The 20,121-nt window shown below is 37.0% G+C and overlaps 1 protein-coding gene across 3 annotated transcripts in view; it reads left to right on the top strand.

Annotated features, from left to right (window-relative positions):
• The window catches only part of tulp3 (TUB like protein 3), a 153,697-nt gene that overhangs the window by 110,302 nt on the left and 23,274 nt on the right, over window positions 1-20,121 (top strand). The window contains exons 4-6 of one of the 3 annotated variants that reach the window (XM_066724630.1): window positions 4,271-4,433; window positions 12,490-12,666; window positions 18,846-18,980. In XM_066724630.1, the coding sequence (XP_066580727.1) occupies window positions 4,271-4,433; window positions 12,490-12,666; window positions 18,846-18,980 (475 nt within the window). Of the gene's footprint in view, window positions 1-4,270; window positions 4,434-12,489; window positions 12,667-18,791; window positions 18,981-20,121 lie in introns of all 3 variants that reach the window. The other 2 variants (XM_066724629.1, XM_066724631.1) reach the window with 2 other exon arrangements.

Below are 20,121 nucleotides of genomic sequence, written 5' to 3'. Positions count from 1 at the left end.
AGAGCTTAATTTGCTTTATTTTTTTTTTCTTTTATCGCGTTAATGTTTCCAGATTAATCGCTAGTGTTAACGCGTTAACATTGACAGCTCTAGTAATAATATAGACACAAATATCCTTTCCACGTCAGGCTCTACCACTCGTGTTGTTTTCTGTCTTTGTTTTTAAAACGAAACAAACCAAACCCACAATCGCTCTGCTCCTCCCATAAGAGGGGATGGACTTCACAACGGCCTGGTTTTACAAAAAGCTATGGGACGCGTCTGAGGACGACATGGCACAGCTGCTTAAACCAGTGGAACCGAGGCGTTAGTCGAGCCATAAACTATCTGTGTTGTAGAGGCTGCTTCAACAAGTATTCTTCAAGAAGCAGCTTGATAAGGTTCCTGGATGAATACACTACTGGCAACCAAACGAATTAATTCTTTAATTCATTAATTGCCCTTCTTATGTGATCATTTCAATTGTAATTCAAATGCTATCCACTAGATAGCCCTGCAACCACTTCAATTATAGTACAGTAATCACTTGCCAACCCCGGGTTTCCCTAACACGGTTTCCAGTATCCATGCAAAAATAATGATAGACCATTTTTGCTACCGTATTGTGAAGTTTCGCATATCCACAGTTTTGTGTTTCTTTGAGATTACTGTAATCTAAATTAACACTACACTTTGAATAATTTGAAAAATAAAAATAATTTATAATGAATAAAAATGGTTGTTACATTGATGGGTTAAACATTAAGAGACCTAAACATGGAGTCAAAGACATCACACAAGCATTTCATTTAGATGATTACAGGAACTAAGACATTATTACAAGTACTGGTGAAACATCTAGTAGTATCATTCAGTTTCATTGTTATGGAACATGATCTGAAATTAAATGCAGTTGCAAACCCCAGTTGTCCTGACCCAACCCTGTCTAGTTATAGCATATTCTGTACAGCACTTTCATGCAGTTCCACTGACACATATTTGGAAATAAGGGCTTTCAAGATTCTAGAATGCAGTTGACAATATAACAGTTTCCTCATAATTCCTGTAACAAAGAGAGAGGATGTTTCAATCTCATCCTAAAATGAAAGACCTTTGATAAAAAGTAACATATGCTCAGTTATACTGGGCAAGGTAGCTTGACAATACAATAAACAACTTTTTATTTTATTTTCCATCACATAGGCCTACATTTTTATTTCAGTTACAAATACATTAAGGCTCCTGATCATCCTCTGTTACTTTATTAGCACTTAATTTAATTATTAGCACTTATTAAGTGATACTGACTCAGATATGTAGGTATTGTGAACAGCTTGAACACAATTTATGTCATATTTCTCTTAAAACAACAACAAAAAAAACATAATACATAATAAGGCCAAAAGGTCGGGACACACCAGCATGACGCTTCACTTCTAATTTGATGCAGGTAGACGGTGCTGAACCAGTCCAGTTATAGAACTATATCTATGTCTGTGTTTTGGGAAAACTCAACTGAATCAATAGAAGAGGAGGAGGGGAAAGAAGAAGAAAAATAAGAGATTTTGTGTTCATGTGAAAACTTGTACCAAAGCTGAGTCCGACCACTGTGCCTGTGAAGTGTCTCCTCCTCACAGTAGCAACCTGCCATTTCTTCTGCATGAAGGTCGTCTGGCAGAGTGACCCCTGAAGGGTAATGGTTGTCTTTCTTTTTCAGGGAACCAGGGTTATAATGATGGGTTATGATTAGTGCTGTCAACGTTAACGCGTTAACGCTAGTGATTAATCTGGAAACATGAACGTGATAAAAAAAATGACTGCAAATTAAATATGATTAACTGGTTGACTGGAATCATGTCACACAAGTTCACACTGTTTCAAGTAATCTTATTCAACTAAGCATGTGATAAGGGACTGTTCACTTTGTCTCTTCAAAGACTCTTAAATAGGCCTACTCACTAGCATTCATTTGGGTGAGATGTTACTTTGCAAAAGTTTACAGGCAAGCTGTTTACATTCACTTTAATTGTTAACGTTGACGTGAATTGAATTGTTGACGTTAATTGTTCTTTATGTGGTTGTCTGCTAATTAAGTCTGCAATTCATTATGGCAATGCCAAATTAATAGATTCTAATTCAGAAATCATCAAAACTTAGGTGAGATGTTATAATAAAGTAAAAAATCTCTGATTCTTCTAATCTAGTTTGTTATGCATTTCTTTATTGCAACACCACACATTTGTTTTATCTCCCCCCCAAAATACAAGTAAATAAAGTATTTTAAACTTGTGATGAATCGTGATTAATCACAGCCTATTATTGTGATTAACTCGATTACATTTTTTTAATCCATTGACACCACTAATTATTACTTATGCTTTACATCAAGGATTCCCAAAGTGCGGCCTGGGGGCCAAATGCGGCCCTCGAGGATGTTTGGTGCGGCCCCCAAAGCCAGCCTTCAACCACCCCATTTCTGAACCTTTACTATATTTTTACATTTCTGAAAATGTTCTGATACAAATTGCACATGTAATTTGTGGAAAAATAATAAAATAATAAAACAATAAAACAACAATTACAGTTCATAAAAGTTCCCTAACAGATATATATATATATATATATATATATATATATCAGAAATAAAAACGTATGATTTGGGACATATTTTGTTTTCATCTGTGGTTAAGTTTGTACTGCGGCCCTTCATCACCAGACATTGGGAACCTCTGCTGTACATGATTGGAGACAGCATAATAAATACACGTTGCGGTTCAGAGATATTAATTATAAAGTATTAGAAATATTTGATATTTATTATTTTTATTGTTATTATTGTGATCATCATCATGTGCTAGTAGATATGTATTTTAAATGGCACAACTTGACTCCCTTAACTTATTACTCTTACTACAGATTCGTCAGGACCTTGCAAAAAAACATTTTTGCCGTATTATTTATAATTTACTTAGCAGACGTCCTTAACCAGGGCAAGTTACAGTTGAAACAAAATGCACACATTTCACGATTAATCGTACAGTAACAGCAGCTACATTGTATCAGGTTATAATTTAACTAAAGTGTGCACATCAGTCATGGCGTTTATGGACTTATGGACACATTTATTAAACCAGTCCTTAATGTTTTAGAGGGAAACCCAGATCTGCTGTATTTATTTATTTATTTATTTATTCATTTAACTTGTAAATAGGCACACGTTAACTAAATCGTCTTCACCTTCATACAGATTGTCTCTGTGGGGCTGTTATACAACAGACCTGCAAACCATTCACAGGACAACAGCCTGAAAAACCGTCCAGTTAATAAAATATTAATAATATTGGCTGCTACTGCTCCGATTATCATCCTTCAGTTTATTTTAACTAGTCACGGCACTGCACCGGTCCTGTGAAATCCAAGTTTTTAATGCACTCGGATATTAACTGTAAGCAGTCATTGTTTCTGTATGTGGATTTCACTCCATGCTGCTAATAAAACTGTAATTTATTCGTGATCCCACACGGCACTTGATATTATATCTTCAGACACAATGTAGCTGATCTCTTCCCTGTCTATCTACAAGTCAAGCTCACATCTCCACTTCTGAAAGCAAAGTATATCCTTTGTGGGCACGTCCAAATGCTTAAGCCAGTGGAAACACCCGTTTAAGCGTCCGGGGCACGTCCGCCATTGGAAACTCTTCATACTCTTGCCAACCCAGTGTGTGTATTGTCCTAGGGGCTTTTGACCCTTTGACCCTTTTGACCCTTGTGTAGTGTACTTTGTGGCAAATATCAGCAAATTTCTGTGTTCTTCCTTATTTCAGTCATAAAGACACATAGGGCTAGATTGGAGTGCTTTATAACAATGCCATTTTTAAAGCAGCTGATTGTATTCCTCTGATGAACAAATCATTTAAATTACTCATGCTCTCATGAGTCACCATTATTTACATTAGCGGTTCTTTCCTTCAGACACAGTTATACCAAAATCCATTTTTTTACAGTTCAAACATGTGGAAAAATATGTTTCATAAGTGTGAGTTAGAAATTGTCTTGCCATATGAGCATATGTCTATCTTCTGCCATTTAATTTGAAGTGATGCCTTCTATTTTCAATCATTTATGTTTTAAGTTTCAGTCCAAGGGTTATTCTAGTCACATTTGTTCAAAACCTTTCCAGATCAGCTACACATTTTCTGTTGTAGCTGTATAGAGCAAAGAGTAAGGGAAAATATGGTTGCTGTGACATACATGAGACCTTCATTCCTGTGTTTTCCTATTGTTTTCAGCGGGCTCTACTGGAGCAAAAGCAGAGGAGGAAGCGGCAGGAACCTCTGATGGTGCAGCCCAACCCCGAAGCCAAGCCCCGGCGCTCTAAACCTCGCCGTAGTGAAGAGCAGGCCCCACTGGTGGAGTCTCGCCTTAGCATCACCAGTGACGTTATTCTTGATGGTAAGAGAGAGATATAGGTGTGCATGGTGAACTTAATAAACATGGAGAACTTCAGTGTTCATCTTTGTTGATTGTAGTCTTGAGTCTCCAGTTCCATATAAGAACACGACTACTGAACTCTTCAAATACAGGAACTACTGATCCAGCTTCCCAAGCTAAGAGCAGGATTAAATAAAAAATGGTCACGCTGCGAGTCACATTAGCGGCATGTCTACGAATGGATATCGCGCTGCTAAACTTTAGTGGTATTAAATCTAACACCATTTGCGCCGCAAAACAACCTTCTCGCACCTCTTTTCTTGCACAACGCGAGGGAATTTCACACAGCCGCTACTAGAAAACTACACAAGTGTACTCAGTCGCAGTTTCATACAATACAGTGGGAGTGGTCCCATTTTAGCTTAATTAAATCAAGAAAATATCTTGAAAATGCTCTCGCAGCTCCTCTAGTTTTAGACAACTTTGAAGTTGTCTAAAGGCTCTCGCGGTTATGGCAAAGTGTAAAGAAAACCTGTTTGGCACAGGGTTGCACAGGCGCTGCTCTGTGGGTTTATTCACAGCCTTACTCTGTGTGGAAATAACTGCTTATTGCTACAGTAACCGCAATACAGGTGTACAGTGTGGGTAACAAATTACATGTTGCGCCCAACATCCATACAAACGAAATGTTGCTTATTGTTTGTGGACAGAGAGAAAATATGATGATATGCAATGCCATTTTATATGTTTTGTTCTACAATGTGTAAGGATTCGTTTCGGTTATGCTTTTTTTATGTATTTGTTCACGACTGACTTGTTTAATTCACTTGGCCATTTATTCTGCTATTGCTTTTGTTTGTTGTTCTGAAAACAATTTAATGTCTTAAAAATGGTTTCCTTCTAAACGGATCTTTCGTGTGAGTAGTTACTACTATTGAGTAAATATTAAACCTCATTCATCACTACAACGTTATGTATATTCAGCCTATGTCCTATATAAGGGGGATGTTTTGCATAATACATTTGGCATTAGTTTCAAGTTTTACACGTAACAGAAAAGGTGGGCTGTGTTCCTTTCAGTTTTAAAATGAGAAAATGCACTCACCAGTGAGCAAACAGCTTATTCCAGACGGGTATATCCAAGAGAAGGGCAAAAGTATCTGTTTATATTAGCATATATATTCTTGTTAAAATATATCAGCGTAACAGCAGTTCTCAAGATGAGCATCCACATCCAGATACTGCCTAGAAATCCAAGTCTCCTTTCTTACAGTGTATCTGTATAGTAGAACCCGTGCAGTAACGTACTCACCTCAGATTGAATGTGTATATAATGTGTATCTAATGCGTATCTGATGTACGCATTTTGTAATCGAAGTTCGGACATATCAGGTTTTCAATATTTCATACATCTCTCTCACTATAGGACTGAAGGCGACTAGATGAACACTGCTTCAAATTACACTGCTGTCAAAGCGGTTGTAGCGTACAATATAATTGCTACTATGAATATTTACATGAATAAGTAAAGCATATGGAGACGTCCCAGCTAACACACAATGTTGCCACGACATTGTGGCAACGTAAATTATGTTGCTATAACGTTGTGGCAACATTGTGTGTTAGCAGGGGTCTGGATGATATTTATGGAATATTGTTACATGTATATATGCTTGCCTTACTTTCAAGCCAACATATCGAGTGCACTGCACACTGGGTAGACTTTTCGCGTTCGCAGCTTGCAAACATTTATTTAATCCTGCACCAAGGACATATTTTTACAGGTTGCTTTTACACTGCTATTTCTGATACAGATCAAATGCATCGGTAGCATTTGATCCTGCTCAGAAATGGCATTGTAAACGCTTGGCGATCGGATCAAATGCGCGACCGGCTCATGTTCCGGCATGCACTGCAGCAGCGTTTTTTTTAGAAGCAAGGAGGGCAGACAAACAGCCTTCACATCAGTGGCGCAAATAGGAGAACACTTCCGTACTGCCCATATTATAAATTAAATATTGTTGAAATTAACAGTAAATGGTTAGTTATTTTGTTAACAGAAATGTATAATTGTGTGGAATCTCTGGATTGGTGTGAAATAACCAGTCAGGGTTAGCAAGTAAGTCCCTTTTATTTTCACACTGTGCGCTCGACCACCTCCAGCCTCTGTACCCGGAAATCCTCCACCGCCCTCTCTCTAGCACTACCGGTGCACCGGTTGCCATGCAACCATAAGACAACATACTATATTCTACAAATTATATTTTAATTTAAAATGCTTTGGTTGTAAAAAAAAAAAAAAAAAAAAAAAAAAAGTGCATTGGGTTTGTTTGTAATACGTAACGAGATAAATACAATTTTCGATATAGCTCTGTTCTAAAAGACTAATTTAATATATACAATACATATCATTAAATTTGGACTGATGTTCTAATGCGGTGGCGTTTTAAAGGCAGGCAGCAGACATGCATCAGTGGAGCAGATAAGAGACCCTTCCCTTATTACAAATAAAATATTGTTAAAATTAACACTAAATGGCTTGTTACTTGTATTTTAATTTAAAATGCTTCGGCTGCGAAAAGTAATTTATTTTATGTTTGCAAAACATTTTTCTATATTTATTTAAAATGCTTCGGCTACGGAACAATTACATTGGTTTTACTTGTTAGAATAATTCACAATGAGATAAAACAACGGTTTTTGATATAGATCTGTGTTCTAAAAGAGATATATCCATATATTGAAGTTTGGACTTGGCAGTGTAGACGCGACACCACTGATCCTGATCAAATGTTCCAATGCATTTGATCCTTATCAGAAATGGCAGCTATGGATACACCTGTCCTTCAAATGGCCAAAAAGTGCTATGTGTTGATGAAAATTGTGTGCCTGTAATGAACTTTTTATTGGCAGAGTTTGCATGGAGAAGCCATAACCATTTTTCTTGCAATATTATGAACATGTATTTCAGGAAATGCATTGCTATGCAGGGAGAAGTTGCATATGCTGATTAACGTAACTGATTAAATAACTTATATAACTATTGGGGTGTTATTGAAAACTCCCCAATAACTCAAGCACAGTAGTGACCTAACATTACTGGTATTGTTTATTTTGATTTCCTATGCCTCATTTCCCTTAGCTCTTAACAATGCCTAAAATTACTAGCTTTTACTTTCTAGGATGTAGGACTTGTATTGTTTACTGTATATTTCCTATACACTTGTGTAAATTGGAATTTGTAACTGTATTGAAGATTGTAGCAAATTACAAGGATAAGCTTGGCAATTAATAAAATCCAGCATAAATGTACCACCATATTTACTACAATTTGCTAGTGATTAAATTATTTTAAAATTGACATTAACACAATAGACAACAGTGAAACCTTATTGCCATGAATACAATAGACCAGGGATGTAGGACCCCCTACCCTGCTGGTTTTTGTTCCAACCGAGCTCTCAATTGCATAACTGAACCTTAATTTAAGTAACAATCTGCTTAGATATGTCTTTTTAAATTTGGTAATAAGAGTTGGTTCTTTAATAAGTTATTTATACAATTCTATACTTAATTTAAAACTTCTACTGTTTAATGAAAAGACTCTGATTTAGCAAATGATTAGTTCAGTTAAGGATTCAATTAAGGAATACTAGTATTATTTAAAAATATATATTTTGCATATATTTAGTTAATAAATGAATGAATATAAAGAAGTATTTATTTACTTTTCAGAAACAAAATGTGATTATATGAAAATACATTTTAACACTATAACAAGGAAATATAGTACAAATATAAAACAATGAAGAAACAGAAACAACAACTACAACAACAACACTAGTGATTTGAGAAGGTTTGGGTGTGACTAGCGTATATCACTGCTGTCGCCGTTTCTTCAAAGAAAAACTCTGACATCCTGTTGATTTTCTATTCATAATAGTCTTATCACTGTCACCTTACACATCATCATTCATGTCTGATCGAACTATAGCGGAAGCGGAAGGGTTAAACACGCACCCTGGAACCATAGTTCAGTGTTGGGATAACACGATCAAGGCAAATCCCAGACATTTTTAGATATTTTAAAAATCCGGACAGACGGAGATTAAAGGACTGAAAAGGACCGAAAAAGACTGAAAAGTCTGATAAAAACAGGATGTATGGTAACCCTAACCTATTGTAGCTTATCTATCACCATTCATCAAATTGTCAATGTCGTAGCAGAAATAAAATTCTGCACAGCAAGAGTATTTCAACAATTGATTTACCATAAACTGTATTGTCTTGAACTACCGTGCAGTCTGGCAGTGCATGTGCTGAGCGAAGAACAGAGCGCAACAGAAGCAACACAGGTGTGTTAAATTCTGTCGCTTGGATTCTTGCAGGGCGGTGTACACATAAAAATTACAACTTTGGCAAAATAAAGTAATGTACCCCATTGTCCAGAATATGGACACGGGAACCTGACTATGAATTTTACGAAAAGTTTGGAGTGACGGGGGAAGGGGCACTCGGGGCAAATCAGATTTCAGCAGGGGCTCTTTATGTTTTGTAAGTCGCGCTGGATAAGGCCATCTGCCAATAAATACATAATAATAATAATAATAATAATAATAATAATAATAATAATAATAATAATAATAATATAAGTTTAAGCAGCCATCATACACGAAACCGCAGAAACTGCTGCAGAATTCCACAGAAAATACCCTTGGAGCTTCTTAGATGCGCAAGTGCTTAATATGGACATTATAAGGAGTACAGGTATGTGACACCTATCAAATGAAATTAGACAACCTGTACTAATATTCTGCATGGGCCAGATTAAATGAAAACTTTGACCCACCCGTTAATAGAAAATTACAAATCTGTCCATAGTAGCGGTTACATTTATGATTAGAAGAAAGTGGCATCTTACTAAAAATGAAGCCGCAACTGAGTACAGTTGTGTAGTTTTCTATTAGCGGGTGGGTCAAAGTTTTGATTTAATCTAAGCCCCATGATTAGACAAACTATATTACAATACTACCAAGTTATTTCTCAAAAAATATTTTCCTCCATTAAAGTCTATGGGAAGTTGTTTGGTGCAAATAGCATACAAAATTAAGGAATACTGTGATTTTGAAAAAACCTAGCCTATGCGGACAATTTTGTACCACAAAATACTCACAAGAGGGCCATTTCTCCATTATAAGGGCCACAAGCATGAAGCACCACTCAAATGAAGCATACAAACTACAGAATGATTAGACACACTATATTGCAATACTACCACCCTTTTTTCCAAGATAAGTAATAGCATAATTATTAATTATGATATTTTGGATTTCATTAAAAAAATTTAAATGTAAACAATTTTCCCTTAAAGTACTAGTCAAAATATAACGTTTAAGACAAACTGGGTGAAAATTTGATACAAACTGAAGGAGTTAAAATTGACCCAAAGTTGATTGGGTTTGAGCATTGTTATATTGTTTCCCTACTTTGCACAGTCAATATCTCCTCACAGCAACGCCAGCTCTTAACAATCTTGGTATCATTTGAAAGCCTAATGCCAGTGTTATTAATAGATGTATCTCAACCCGCGGGCGTTTTGAAAACAATGGGACTGTGTAATGGGTTAAATTGCAGAATTTAAGTAACAAGTGTTAGATGGCAACATATCCACACACCTCTGTGGCTGCTTGTGTGTACAGTGAAAATATATAATGTTTTTACAATATGTAGTGTAAGGTGTACACTGTATGTAACAAATTAGATGTTACGCCAAACAACCATACAAGCAAAATTTATAATTTGTGCAGAGAAAATATGATGATATTGCAGTGAAAGCAGCATACTGGAGATGATCCCGTGGTTAGTACGCAGCTTTGTACTAACGCATAGAATTTATTATGAGTAAGGTGCTTTTACTGGAAAATTAACATGTTTCATGCAAGTAAAATCAATACCTATACATAAACTGTGTGCTTGTAAAAATAAATAAAATCATGGTTACTGTTTGAGATTATTTTAAATTACAAGGGGATGTTTTATCTTGTTTATATGGATTACCTGTTAAAAAAATCTATACACTAGTAGCTAATGTGACATCATCAATAAAATATGCAAATTAGCACCTACTTTTCCAAGTTTTTTTCAAACCACCATTCTCATCCCTGTAAGTGGCAATTTACAGTCAAAGATATATTTGAGTCAAAGATATATTTTTTTCTGATAATTATTAAGTGGTTAAATTAAGCACACTATTATGACCATCTTGCAACAGAAGGTATGAAATGTAGCCTAAGAAAGCAGGTCACATAAAACACAGGGCCCTACTAATAATGCTTAAGGGGTGGAAAACTTAATTTGTGAAGGATTAAGGGCTGAAAGATTAAATTTACAAAATTAAAAAGTGAGAAGTGGTTCACCAATACTGGAACATTAAAAATGGGAACCAGCTTTCACAATTGAAACAATCCAATGATTAATCCATTATAAATGATTTGATGTTCTATCAAACACAGATAAGTTCAGATCCAATTATGTAAAATCGTTGTGTATTAAGTTTATTAAGAGTTTTCCATCTTGACATTTTGAGCTCTCTACGGTTGTGTTGCTTCTACCAAAACGTGGATGGTCTTGTTTTGATCAGTGGACAGTATATGTCATAACTGTCAATATTTTCTGAGATTTTGTATTCCTACTCAGACCAAGTATCCCCTGTAAATCATTTAATGAAATAAAAGGAAAATTAAATGAAAGTATCTGATCAGATACAGGCAAAATGGTGCAATGGACAAATTGTTTTCATTTATCATTACAGTTATTGTTTTATTAGTAAGTACTTTCGATTGGCCTAGTACTTTAAACTGGAGTTTTCATTTTATCTGGTATCAAATATCAGAAGAAATAATAATTGCTGAATAAAGTCCTATTATCTAGTGACCCCCACACATATAACGCACAGCGGTCAAGTTATCTGAAAATGAGACCGGGTTGATACGCAAGTTACCACAATACTTTACTAATACGAATTCAGATTAGTGGTGAGGTTGATCTGCATGAATTAACCTTGGGGCTGTTTCGTTTTAAGATACAGGTTTATTAAATATGTAAATAGACAACATGTATTTGCAAAGATAGGATAGAGACAAGCAGGGTGGATAATATAAAGTGAGAGTGAAAGGAGATCTATCTAATACTTGAGTTTTGACTCGAGGCACAAAACATGTAAAATAACAAATAACTAAACCTGAAATGACCCCAGTTTTTGAGCTAGATCCCTAGAGAAGGCTTGAGCCACATAAACCACTGGTCTATTCTAAATGTTAGATCTAACTCTGAAATACTGTGGCAACAGAGAGACATAGAAAGAGGTCGTATTTTAACCTTCTTATTTCAGTTTTGTGTACAATGTTTTCTGTAAATTGCCTTCATTGTGTGTTTCTAATACTTGGGCCTTGGGGCAACCTTTGTCTTCTATCTTTGGTTTCAGTTCAGCTCTTAATTACCTACATTTATGGAACATTACAATTATCTGTTTAACCTAATTAGGCCATTGTAAACATTATCTACTCTGTGCTATTCTCCACTATTTTGAGGATGTTTGCTTCCTTAGAGCTTCCTTAGGCTACAAATTTATATACAGACTTAATTAACCAATCCTATAATAAGCACTTTTAGTTCTATATGAACTCAACACTTGAAAAATGCTAATTTTGAACTTTAAAAATAATTAACTTAATAAGTAAAAGAAAGTACATCTGACCTACAGACTTTTATGATAATAATAATAATCATAATGTGCACAAATACACTTAATAAGAGCTGTTGTCTGAGTTAAAAGATATCCCCGAAGTCTGTCACTATACAGCATTATTTTATTATATTTCTAAAGAAGCAAAGCACCTTATGTGTTGTAAATTGTTATTATAAATGTATTTTCAGTGTAAAATATATGACATACTTGGTTAGTCACATAATTTGATGCAGAATATTAAAAAAGAAATATCAAGAAATTGGTTGACCAAACCAATGCATTTCCCCTATTTGTCAACAAAGTAGAGATGGAGTCCTCTCTCCCACACAGGTATTGATGGTCCTGCAGCATTTATGAGCCCTGAGATTCCTGACTTGGGCCCCAAGACCCAGATCCTGTCAGTGAGCCAGTCTCCCCCAGCAGAGGAAGTAGACAGAGATGGTGATACTGAGACCTTGCTAGAACCCTCAACCAAAACTGACATCCAGGACATCCTACAGAAACGAGGTGAGCATCCCCAGGCCAACATCACACAATAGGACTGTAGTGTTTCACTAAAAAGTAAAAAAAAAAAAAGTAAAAGAGGACGCACACCCAAAAGTTTCAGAGATGCAAGTCAACGGAACAACATCCAAATCAACAAAATAAAAAAGAAAGCCACACACTCATTTTGCACTCCAAAATAAAATTGATTAATTTTTTAAAGCAAGAGCCACACAGAAGGACACCAACGTTTTGGCCAAAAAGCCTTCTTCAGGGTGTAGTGAGTCAAAGACCATTCAATATAGATAATGGCAGGTGAATTCAATTTATCACTATATAATTAAATAACTTTAATGCATGGGATCAGTTAAAAGGAAACTGTTGAGTAGACATGACTGTTGCAGTATACAAAGCAGCATATAATAGTATCAAATTAAGCCAAAATAAAATATTAAAAAAGTACTTAATGATAATAATAAATAATCCTTACACTCACTCAAAGCACTTTACATGTTAGGGGGTCCCACCTCCACCACCACCAATGTATAGCACCCACCTGGATGATGTGACGGCAGCCATAGTACACTGGGCAGAGAGATTAATGCCAATTACATCAGGGAATTGATTAGGGCTGTAGTAGGAAATTTGGCCAGGACATCGGGGTAATACCCTTACTCTTTACAAGAAATTCCCTGGGATTCCCTGGGGAGGCCACAGAGAGTCAGGACCTTGGTTTTACATCTCTTCCAAAGGACGGCACTTATTCACAGCACATTGTCCCCATCACTGTACTGGTGCATTGGGATACACACAGACCACAGGGTGAGTACCCCCTACTGGTCTCACCAACACCTCTTCCATGAGCAACCTTAGTTTTTCTTCTTACTGCAGCATAGGGGTCATTTGGGGTATTCTTTTGTGATGCCATGTCCTGTTCATAGTTTTCTTAAAGTGAAATTACATACACCGATCAGTCATAACATTATGCCTAATATTGTGTAGGTCCCCCTTTTGCCACCAAAACAGCCCTGACCCGTCGAGGCATGGACTCCACTAGACCTCTGAAGGCGTGCTGTGGTATCTGGCACCAAGACATTAGCAGCAGATCCTTTAAGTCCTGTAAGTTGCGAGGTGGGGCCTCCATGGATCGGACTTGTTTGTCCAGCACATCCCACAGATGCTCGATTGGATTGAGATCTGGGGAATTTGGAGGCCAATTCAACACCTTGAACTCGTGATTCATCAGACCAGGCCACCTTCTTCCATTGCTCCTTGGTCCAGTTCTGATGCTCACGTGCCCATTGTAGCTGCTTTCGACAGTGGACAGGGGTCAGCATGGGCACCCTGACTGGTCTGCAGCTACGCAGCCCCATACGCAACAAACTGCGATGCACTGTGTGTTCTGACACCTTTCCATCAGAACCAGCATTCACTTTTTCATTTGAGCTACAGTAGCTCGTCTGTTGGATCGGACCACACGAGCCAGCCTTCACTCCTCACTTGCATCAGTGAGCCTTGGCTGCCCATGACCCTGATGCCAGTTCACTGCTTTTCCTTCCTTGGACCACTTTTGATAGGTACTGACCACTGCAGACTTTGAACACCCCACAAGAGCTGCAGTTTTGGAGATGCTCTGACCCAGTCGTCTAGCCATCACAATTTGTCCCTTGTCAAAGTCGCTCAGATCTTTACGCATGACCACATCAACTTTGAGGACAAAATGTTCACTTGCTGCCTAATATATCCCACCCACTGACAGGTGCCATGATAACAAGATTATCAGTGTTATTCACTTCACCTGTCAGTGGTCATAATGTTATGGCTGATCGGTGTAAATATGCTTTTTTTTAATGGGTTGGGCCATTTGACATTTGGAGAAATGTATTTGATGGACAGAAGTTTATTTTTTATTTTTAAGAATACATTTAACATAGCACTGTTTCACAACTTTTAATAATGTACACACAATTTAACTTACAATTATGCCACACAGTTTGATTAAGAATTTAATTGAGTAAAATCACCTTTTTGCTACAAATTTGTTCTCTGCATATATGTTTGGACGGATGCACCACCTGAGATTTTGGAGCTCTGGAACACCAAAACTAAAAAAATGTATTATATTTAAATAAAATTAAGTTCATAAAGTATATAAAGTAGATATCATAGAATCATTTTATATATTAAATGTATTTATTTAAAAAATGTTTAGGAAAATAATGGCTTCGGACACAAAAAATGCACGTCATGTCATTGACCCAGTTACCATCAGGTATAGGTGCTAGTAATGATTGTGCAAAAGGAGGAGGTTAATCCGATTGAACAAATTGACAAGAACAAGTGTGTCAAGTTGCTGTCTGATTGAAGAATATACCAATATTTATTCAAAATTATTTTGATTCGTTCTGAAAATGTAGTGTATTTGGTAACACAAATACCCAAATTATTTTTAATTTAATTTTAATTTCTTAGATTATTTTTTACATTGAGACACCTGTCATTTTAACCCCATTCCTGAAATATTTATTTCATTTTAGAAACATTATCAAACATTATCAAAAGCAGAATGTTGTTTACAAATCTGTTTAATTCTACAGAACTGGCTATCAGATTTGGGGAGTAACGGAATACAAGTAGCAGCGTTACGTAGTCAGATTTCAGAATTTTAACTGTATTTCGGTTACAGTTACTCGTGTCAGATGAGTTCTGATTACCGATACTTTTTAGAAGAGTAAGAGATTACTGAATACTTCTAGATCATTTACATTAAAGTGTACAAGTGTAAGGGAATTGCCTGAATCTGAAGGGGCCCACGTGTAGTATTTTTACGTGTAGTATGTGTAGTAGCCAAATTTACGAGCAGGTGATTCGGCGCCATTCTACAGAAAACAGGCATAATGGAAGCTGCTAGTCAGCATCCCAGCTAACACACAATGTTCTACAATGTTGTGACAATGTAAATTACGTTGGTACAACGTTGTGGCAACATTGTGTGTAAGCAAGGATTTAAATTGTGGAAGTACAGGCAATTGTTAACTTTCAAATAAAGAAAATGGAACACTGCAATGCAAGATGTACCTACCACGGGACAATGCACTGTCTGCTTCCAGAGACTCAAATCTAAAAAATACATCTGGAGTTAAGATTAAAAAAATTTAAATGTGTGCAGACATAATACAATTATGCTAAGACAATATGCATTTTAATTAAAGTTATAATAAATACGATTTAATAATTCAATATAATAACAAGCAAAACGGCAGCACAGGCATAGGATAACCAAAAACATTATCGATAGTTTGTATTTGCAGTAATAATTTATCCTATCTAAATTTATTATAAATCCATGTAAATTACAACTAGTTCCTGTGCATCCTAGCTGCTTCTGTGACCTTAACAATGACAGACTTAATGTAATACCAAAATAACAACATACAACGTGTTTATAGTCTAAGACAAAACAAATCACACTGAATAAACTAGTCCTAACCAGTGGTGTGGTGTGGTCTTTAACAGAATATGCGTTTAGGGTATACACTCACCTAAAGGATTATTGGGAACACCATACTAATACTGTGTTTGACCCCCTTTCGCCTTCAGAACTGCCTTAATTCTACGTGGCATTGATTCAACAAGGTGCTGAAAGTATTCTTTAGAAATGTTGGCCCATATTGATAGGATAGCATCTTGCAGTTGATGGAGATTTGTGGGATGCACATCCAGGGCACGAAGCTCCCGTTCCACCACATCCCAAAGATGCTCTATTGGGTTGAGATCTGGTGACTGTGGGGGCCAGTTTAGTACAGTGAACTCATTGTCATGTTCAAGAAACCAATTTGAAATGATTCGACCTTTGTGACATGGTGCATTATCCTGCTGGAAGTAGCCATCAGAGGATGGGTACATGGTGGTCATAAAGGGATGGACATGGTCAGAAACAATGCTCAGGTAGGCCGTGGCATTTAAACGATGCCCAGTTGGCACTAAGGGGCCTAAAGTGTGCCAAAAAACATCCCCCACACCATTACACCACCACCACCAGCCTGCACAGTGGTAACAAGGCATGATGGATCCATGTTCTCATTCTGTTTACGCCAAATTCTGACTCTACCATCTGAATGTCTCAGCAGAAATCGAGACTCATCAGACCAGGCAACATTTTTCCAGTCTTCAACTGTCCAATTTTGGTGAGCTTGTGCAAATTGTAGCCTCTTTTTCCTATTTGTAGTGGAGATGAGTGGTACCCGGTGGGGTCTTCTGCTGTTGTAGCCCATCCGCCTCAAGGTTGTACGTGTTGTGGCTTCACAAATGCTTTGCTGCATACCTCGGTTGTAACGAGTGGTTATTTCAGTCAAAGTTGCTCTTCTATCAGCTTGAATCAGTCGGCCCATTCTCCTCTGACCTCTAGCATCAACAAGGCATTTTCGCCCACAGGACTGCCGCATACTGGATGTTTTTCCCTTTTCACACCATTCTTTGTAAACCCTAGAAATGGTTGTGCGTGAAAATCCCAGTAACTGAGCAGATTGTGAAATACTCAGACCGGCCCGTCTGGCACCAACAACCATGCCACGCTCAAAATTGCTTAAATCACCTTTCTTTCCCATTCAGACATTCAGTTTGGAGTTCAGGAGATTGTCTTGACCAGGACCACACCCCTAAATGCATTGAAGCAACTGCCATGTGATTGGTTGGTTAGATAATTGCATTAATGAGAAATTGAACAGGTGTTCCTAATAATCCTTTAGGTGAGAGTATATCAAACCTTTAAAGTTTTACAAACCAATAGATATCATTTTAAAGAAGGTAAGAAATACTGTACTTTTAAAAAACAAGGACCAAGTCTAAAACAATGGTCTACAATTTTAGAAAAGCAAACCTTGAAGGTATGAGGTGGCACTTAGAAGAGTTAGACTGGAGCACACTGGGTACTGATTTAGTTGAAAATGAATGGTTAAAATTTAAGAATAGACTACTTGAGGCTCAGGAGAAATTTGTACCAAAACGTAGCAAATTGAAAGTGGCAAAATCAGTGGCCAAAATGGCCAAAACTGAGCCAGGAAATTATAGACCAATCAGTCTCATCTACATTACTTGTGAAATGTTGGAAAAAATGATTAGACAGAAAATAGAGGAGCATCTTAATGAAAGCCATGTTCTTGGAGATGGTCAACATGGGTTTAGACAAGGCAGATCATGTCTTACTAATGTATTCACATTTTTTGAAAATGCAACTGCAGCTGTAGATCATGTGAAAGCATGTAATATGATATACTTATATTTTCAAAAAGCTCTTGATAAGGTTCCACACCAAAGACTGATCCTCAAATTGGAAGCTGTAGGCATTAAGGGTAATATAAGTAGATGGATTATGAACTGGTTGATGTATAGGAAACAGGGTGTCGATACGAGTAGTTGCTTCTAACTGGAGTGAGGTTGTTAGTGGAGTTCCACAGGGATCAGTACTAGGGCCTTTGCTTTTTCTAATCTATATTCATGATCTGGACTCAGCTCAGCAGATACAATCTCGGCAGCACAGGTTATTCAAAGTGACTTAGATAATATTCAGTTGTGGGCCAACACCTGGCAGTTTTCCTCCCAGTTCTGAGCTCCTGATATTTTAGATTTAATACAGTCAGAATTGGCACTGTGATCTTTAGAGTTGCGACTATTACTCAACTTTGCGCGTTAGCAACATGCAAACATTTATTTTATTTAATCGGGCCCTATGTGATTCCATTTTGCATTTATCAAATTACCCATGATTGTTATTTTAATTGTACTTTTCATTGTGTGTTTTTAAGTCGAGGATTAATGGTACTAGCAAGGTCATAATATGACATTTTCAAACCCAAATTAGGATTCTCAGCTAGAAATAATATAACAATATTTAAGAATCATTATTTCACTTGATTGGTCTTTTATTTTAAATAAATCCAATCCAGATACTTTTTTAAATAATTAAATAATTAAAAAAGTGTAACATACAGATGCTTTCACAATTCATAAACTCCAATCATATTGCTTTCAGTGTACCTTCTTCCCGATGAGAAAGAAAGTCATCAGTGTAACATTTGGTCTTTCATTGGTTCAGTGCCCACAGGTGTCAGGCTAACACTGACCATTGAAATGTGAAACTCTGTCCACAGTAGCATGGTCTTATGGCAAAGCCCTGGATGAAAGCTCTCCCTCACTCTCTCTAGTGGAGAAACACCTAGAAAAGGTAGTCAGTGTGGGAGCCAAAGCTGATGACGAAACAAATGAGGAAAGGTCCCTAGATGGGGCCCCTGTGGGGCCACACCACCCCCTATCTGCCAGAGAGAAATTGATTCAATCAGGTAGTATGGGACATCACTAACCATAAATTGCACACTGCGGCAGGGCTGGAGGCAAAGAGTTATCCCTTTTCACAGGCTCAGAACCACAGTTTATTGGATTCTACTTCAAGGAGTGTTTAATAGGAAGGGAAAATAACAGAAATGTTCAATATACAGTATGGTGAATTAGAATTTACTCTGCATTAAAGTTGTCAAATGCATTACCAAGAAACCAAGTGAAATTAAGGGTTATTTCTGTGACGAGACTTATCGTAAAAATATGTCTTTATGAATAAGCATACCTATTGCATGTTTAAACTTTGCAATATACCTATACCTTTAGGAAGTATTCACCACCCTTGGACTTTTTCACATTTTGTGTTACAATCTGACATTTTGATGCATTTAAATTGTATATACACCTAGTTAGACTATGGTCTGCAAGATAATTGTTTACTTTTACTATAGTGCTCCTCTACATAGTAAATACACCTGGCTTTCATTTTAATTTCCTAAAGTTTTAAAATCCTTTCACTTTGTATTACTATACTAATCTATGGAAATACCATGATCTACCATAATAAATGCTTTTAATGACACATCCTCTTTAATATTTAATATGAAATAGTAACTGGAAACCTCACCCTCACCATTGATGATATCACTGTCTCTCCCTCCCCCCATGCACGCAACCTTGACATCATCCTGGACTCCACCCTCTCTTTTGACCACCACATAAGACACTGTCAAATCCTCATTCAACCCTCCACAACATTGCTAAAGTCAGGTCCTTTCTCCCGTCCTGCCGCTGAAGCTCTCATTCATGCATTAATTTCCTCCCATTATTGCAACGCATTACTCTCTGGTAGTAACTCAAGCTCCCTCCATAAGCTCCAAATCATCCAAAAATCTGCAGTCCAACTTCTCAGCCACACTAAGTGCTGGCATCACCTCTGTCATCTGTGAACTCCACTGTCTCCCTGTCTCCCAACATATTGATTACAGGATCCTCCTTCCGACTTACAAATCCCTACACCACCTTGCCCCCCTTACCTCTCACACCTTCTACCTCCTATAGACCCACTCACTCACTCATATATACAGTGAGTGAAAAAAGTATTTGATCCCCTGCTGATTTTGTACGTTTGCCCACTGACAAAGA

Source organism: Amia ocellicauda, chromosome 15, assembly GCF_036373705.1.
Source record: "Amia ocellicauda isolate fAmiCal2 chromosome 15, fAmiCal2.hap1, whole genome shotgun sequence".
NCBI classification, from domain to species: domain Eukaryota; kingdom Metazoa; phylum Chordata; class Actinopteri; order Amiiformes; family Amiidae; genus Amia; species Amia ocellicauda.
This window is presented reverse-complemented; position numbering and strand designations above follow the sequence as displayed.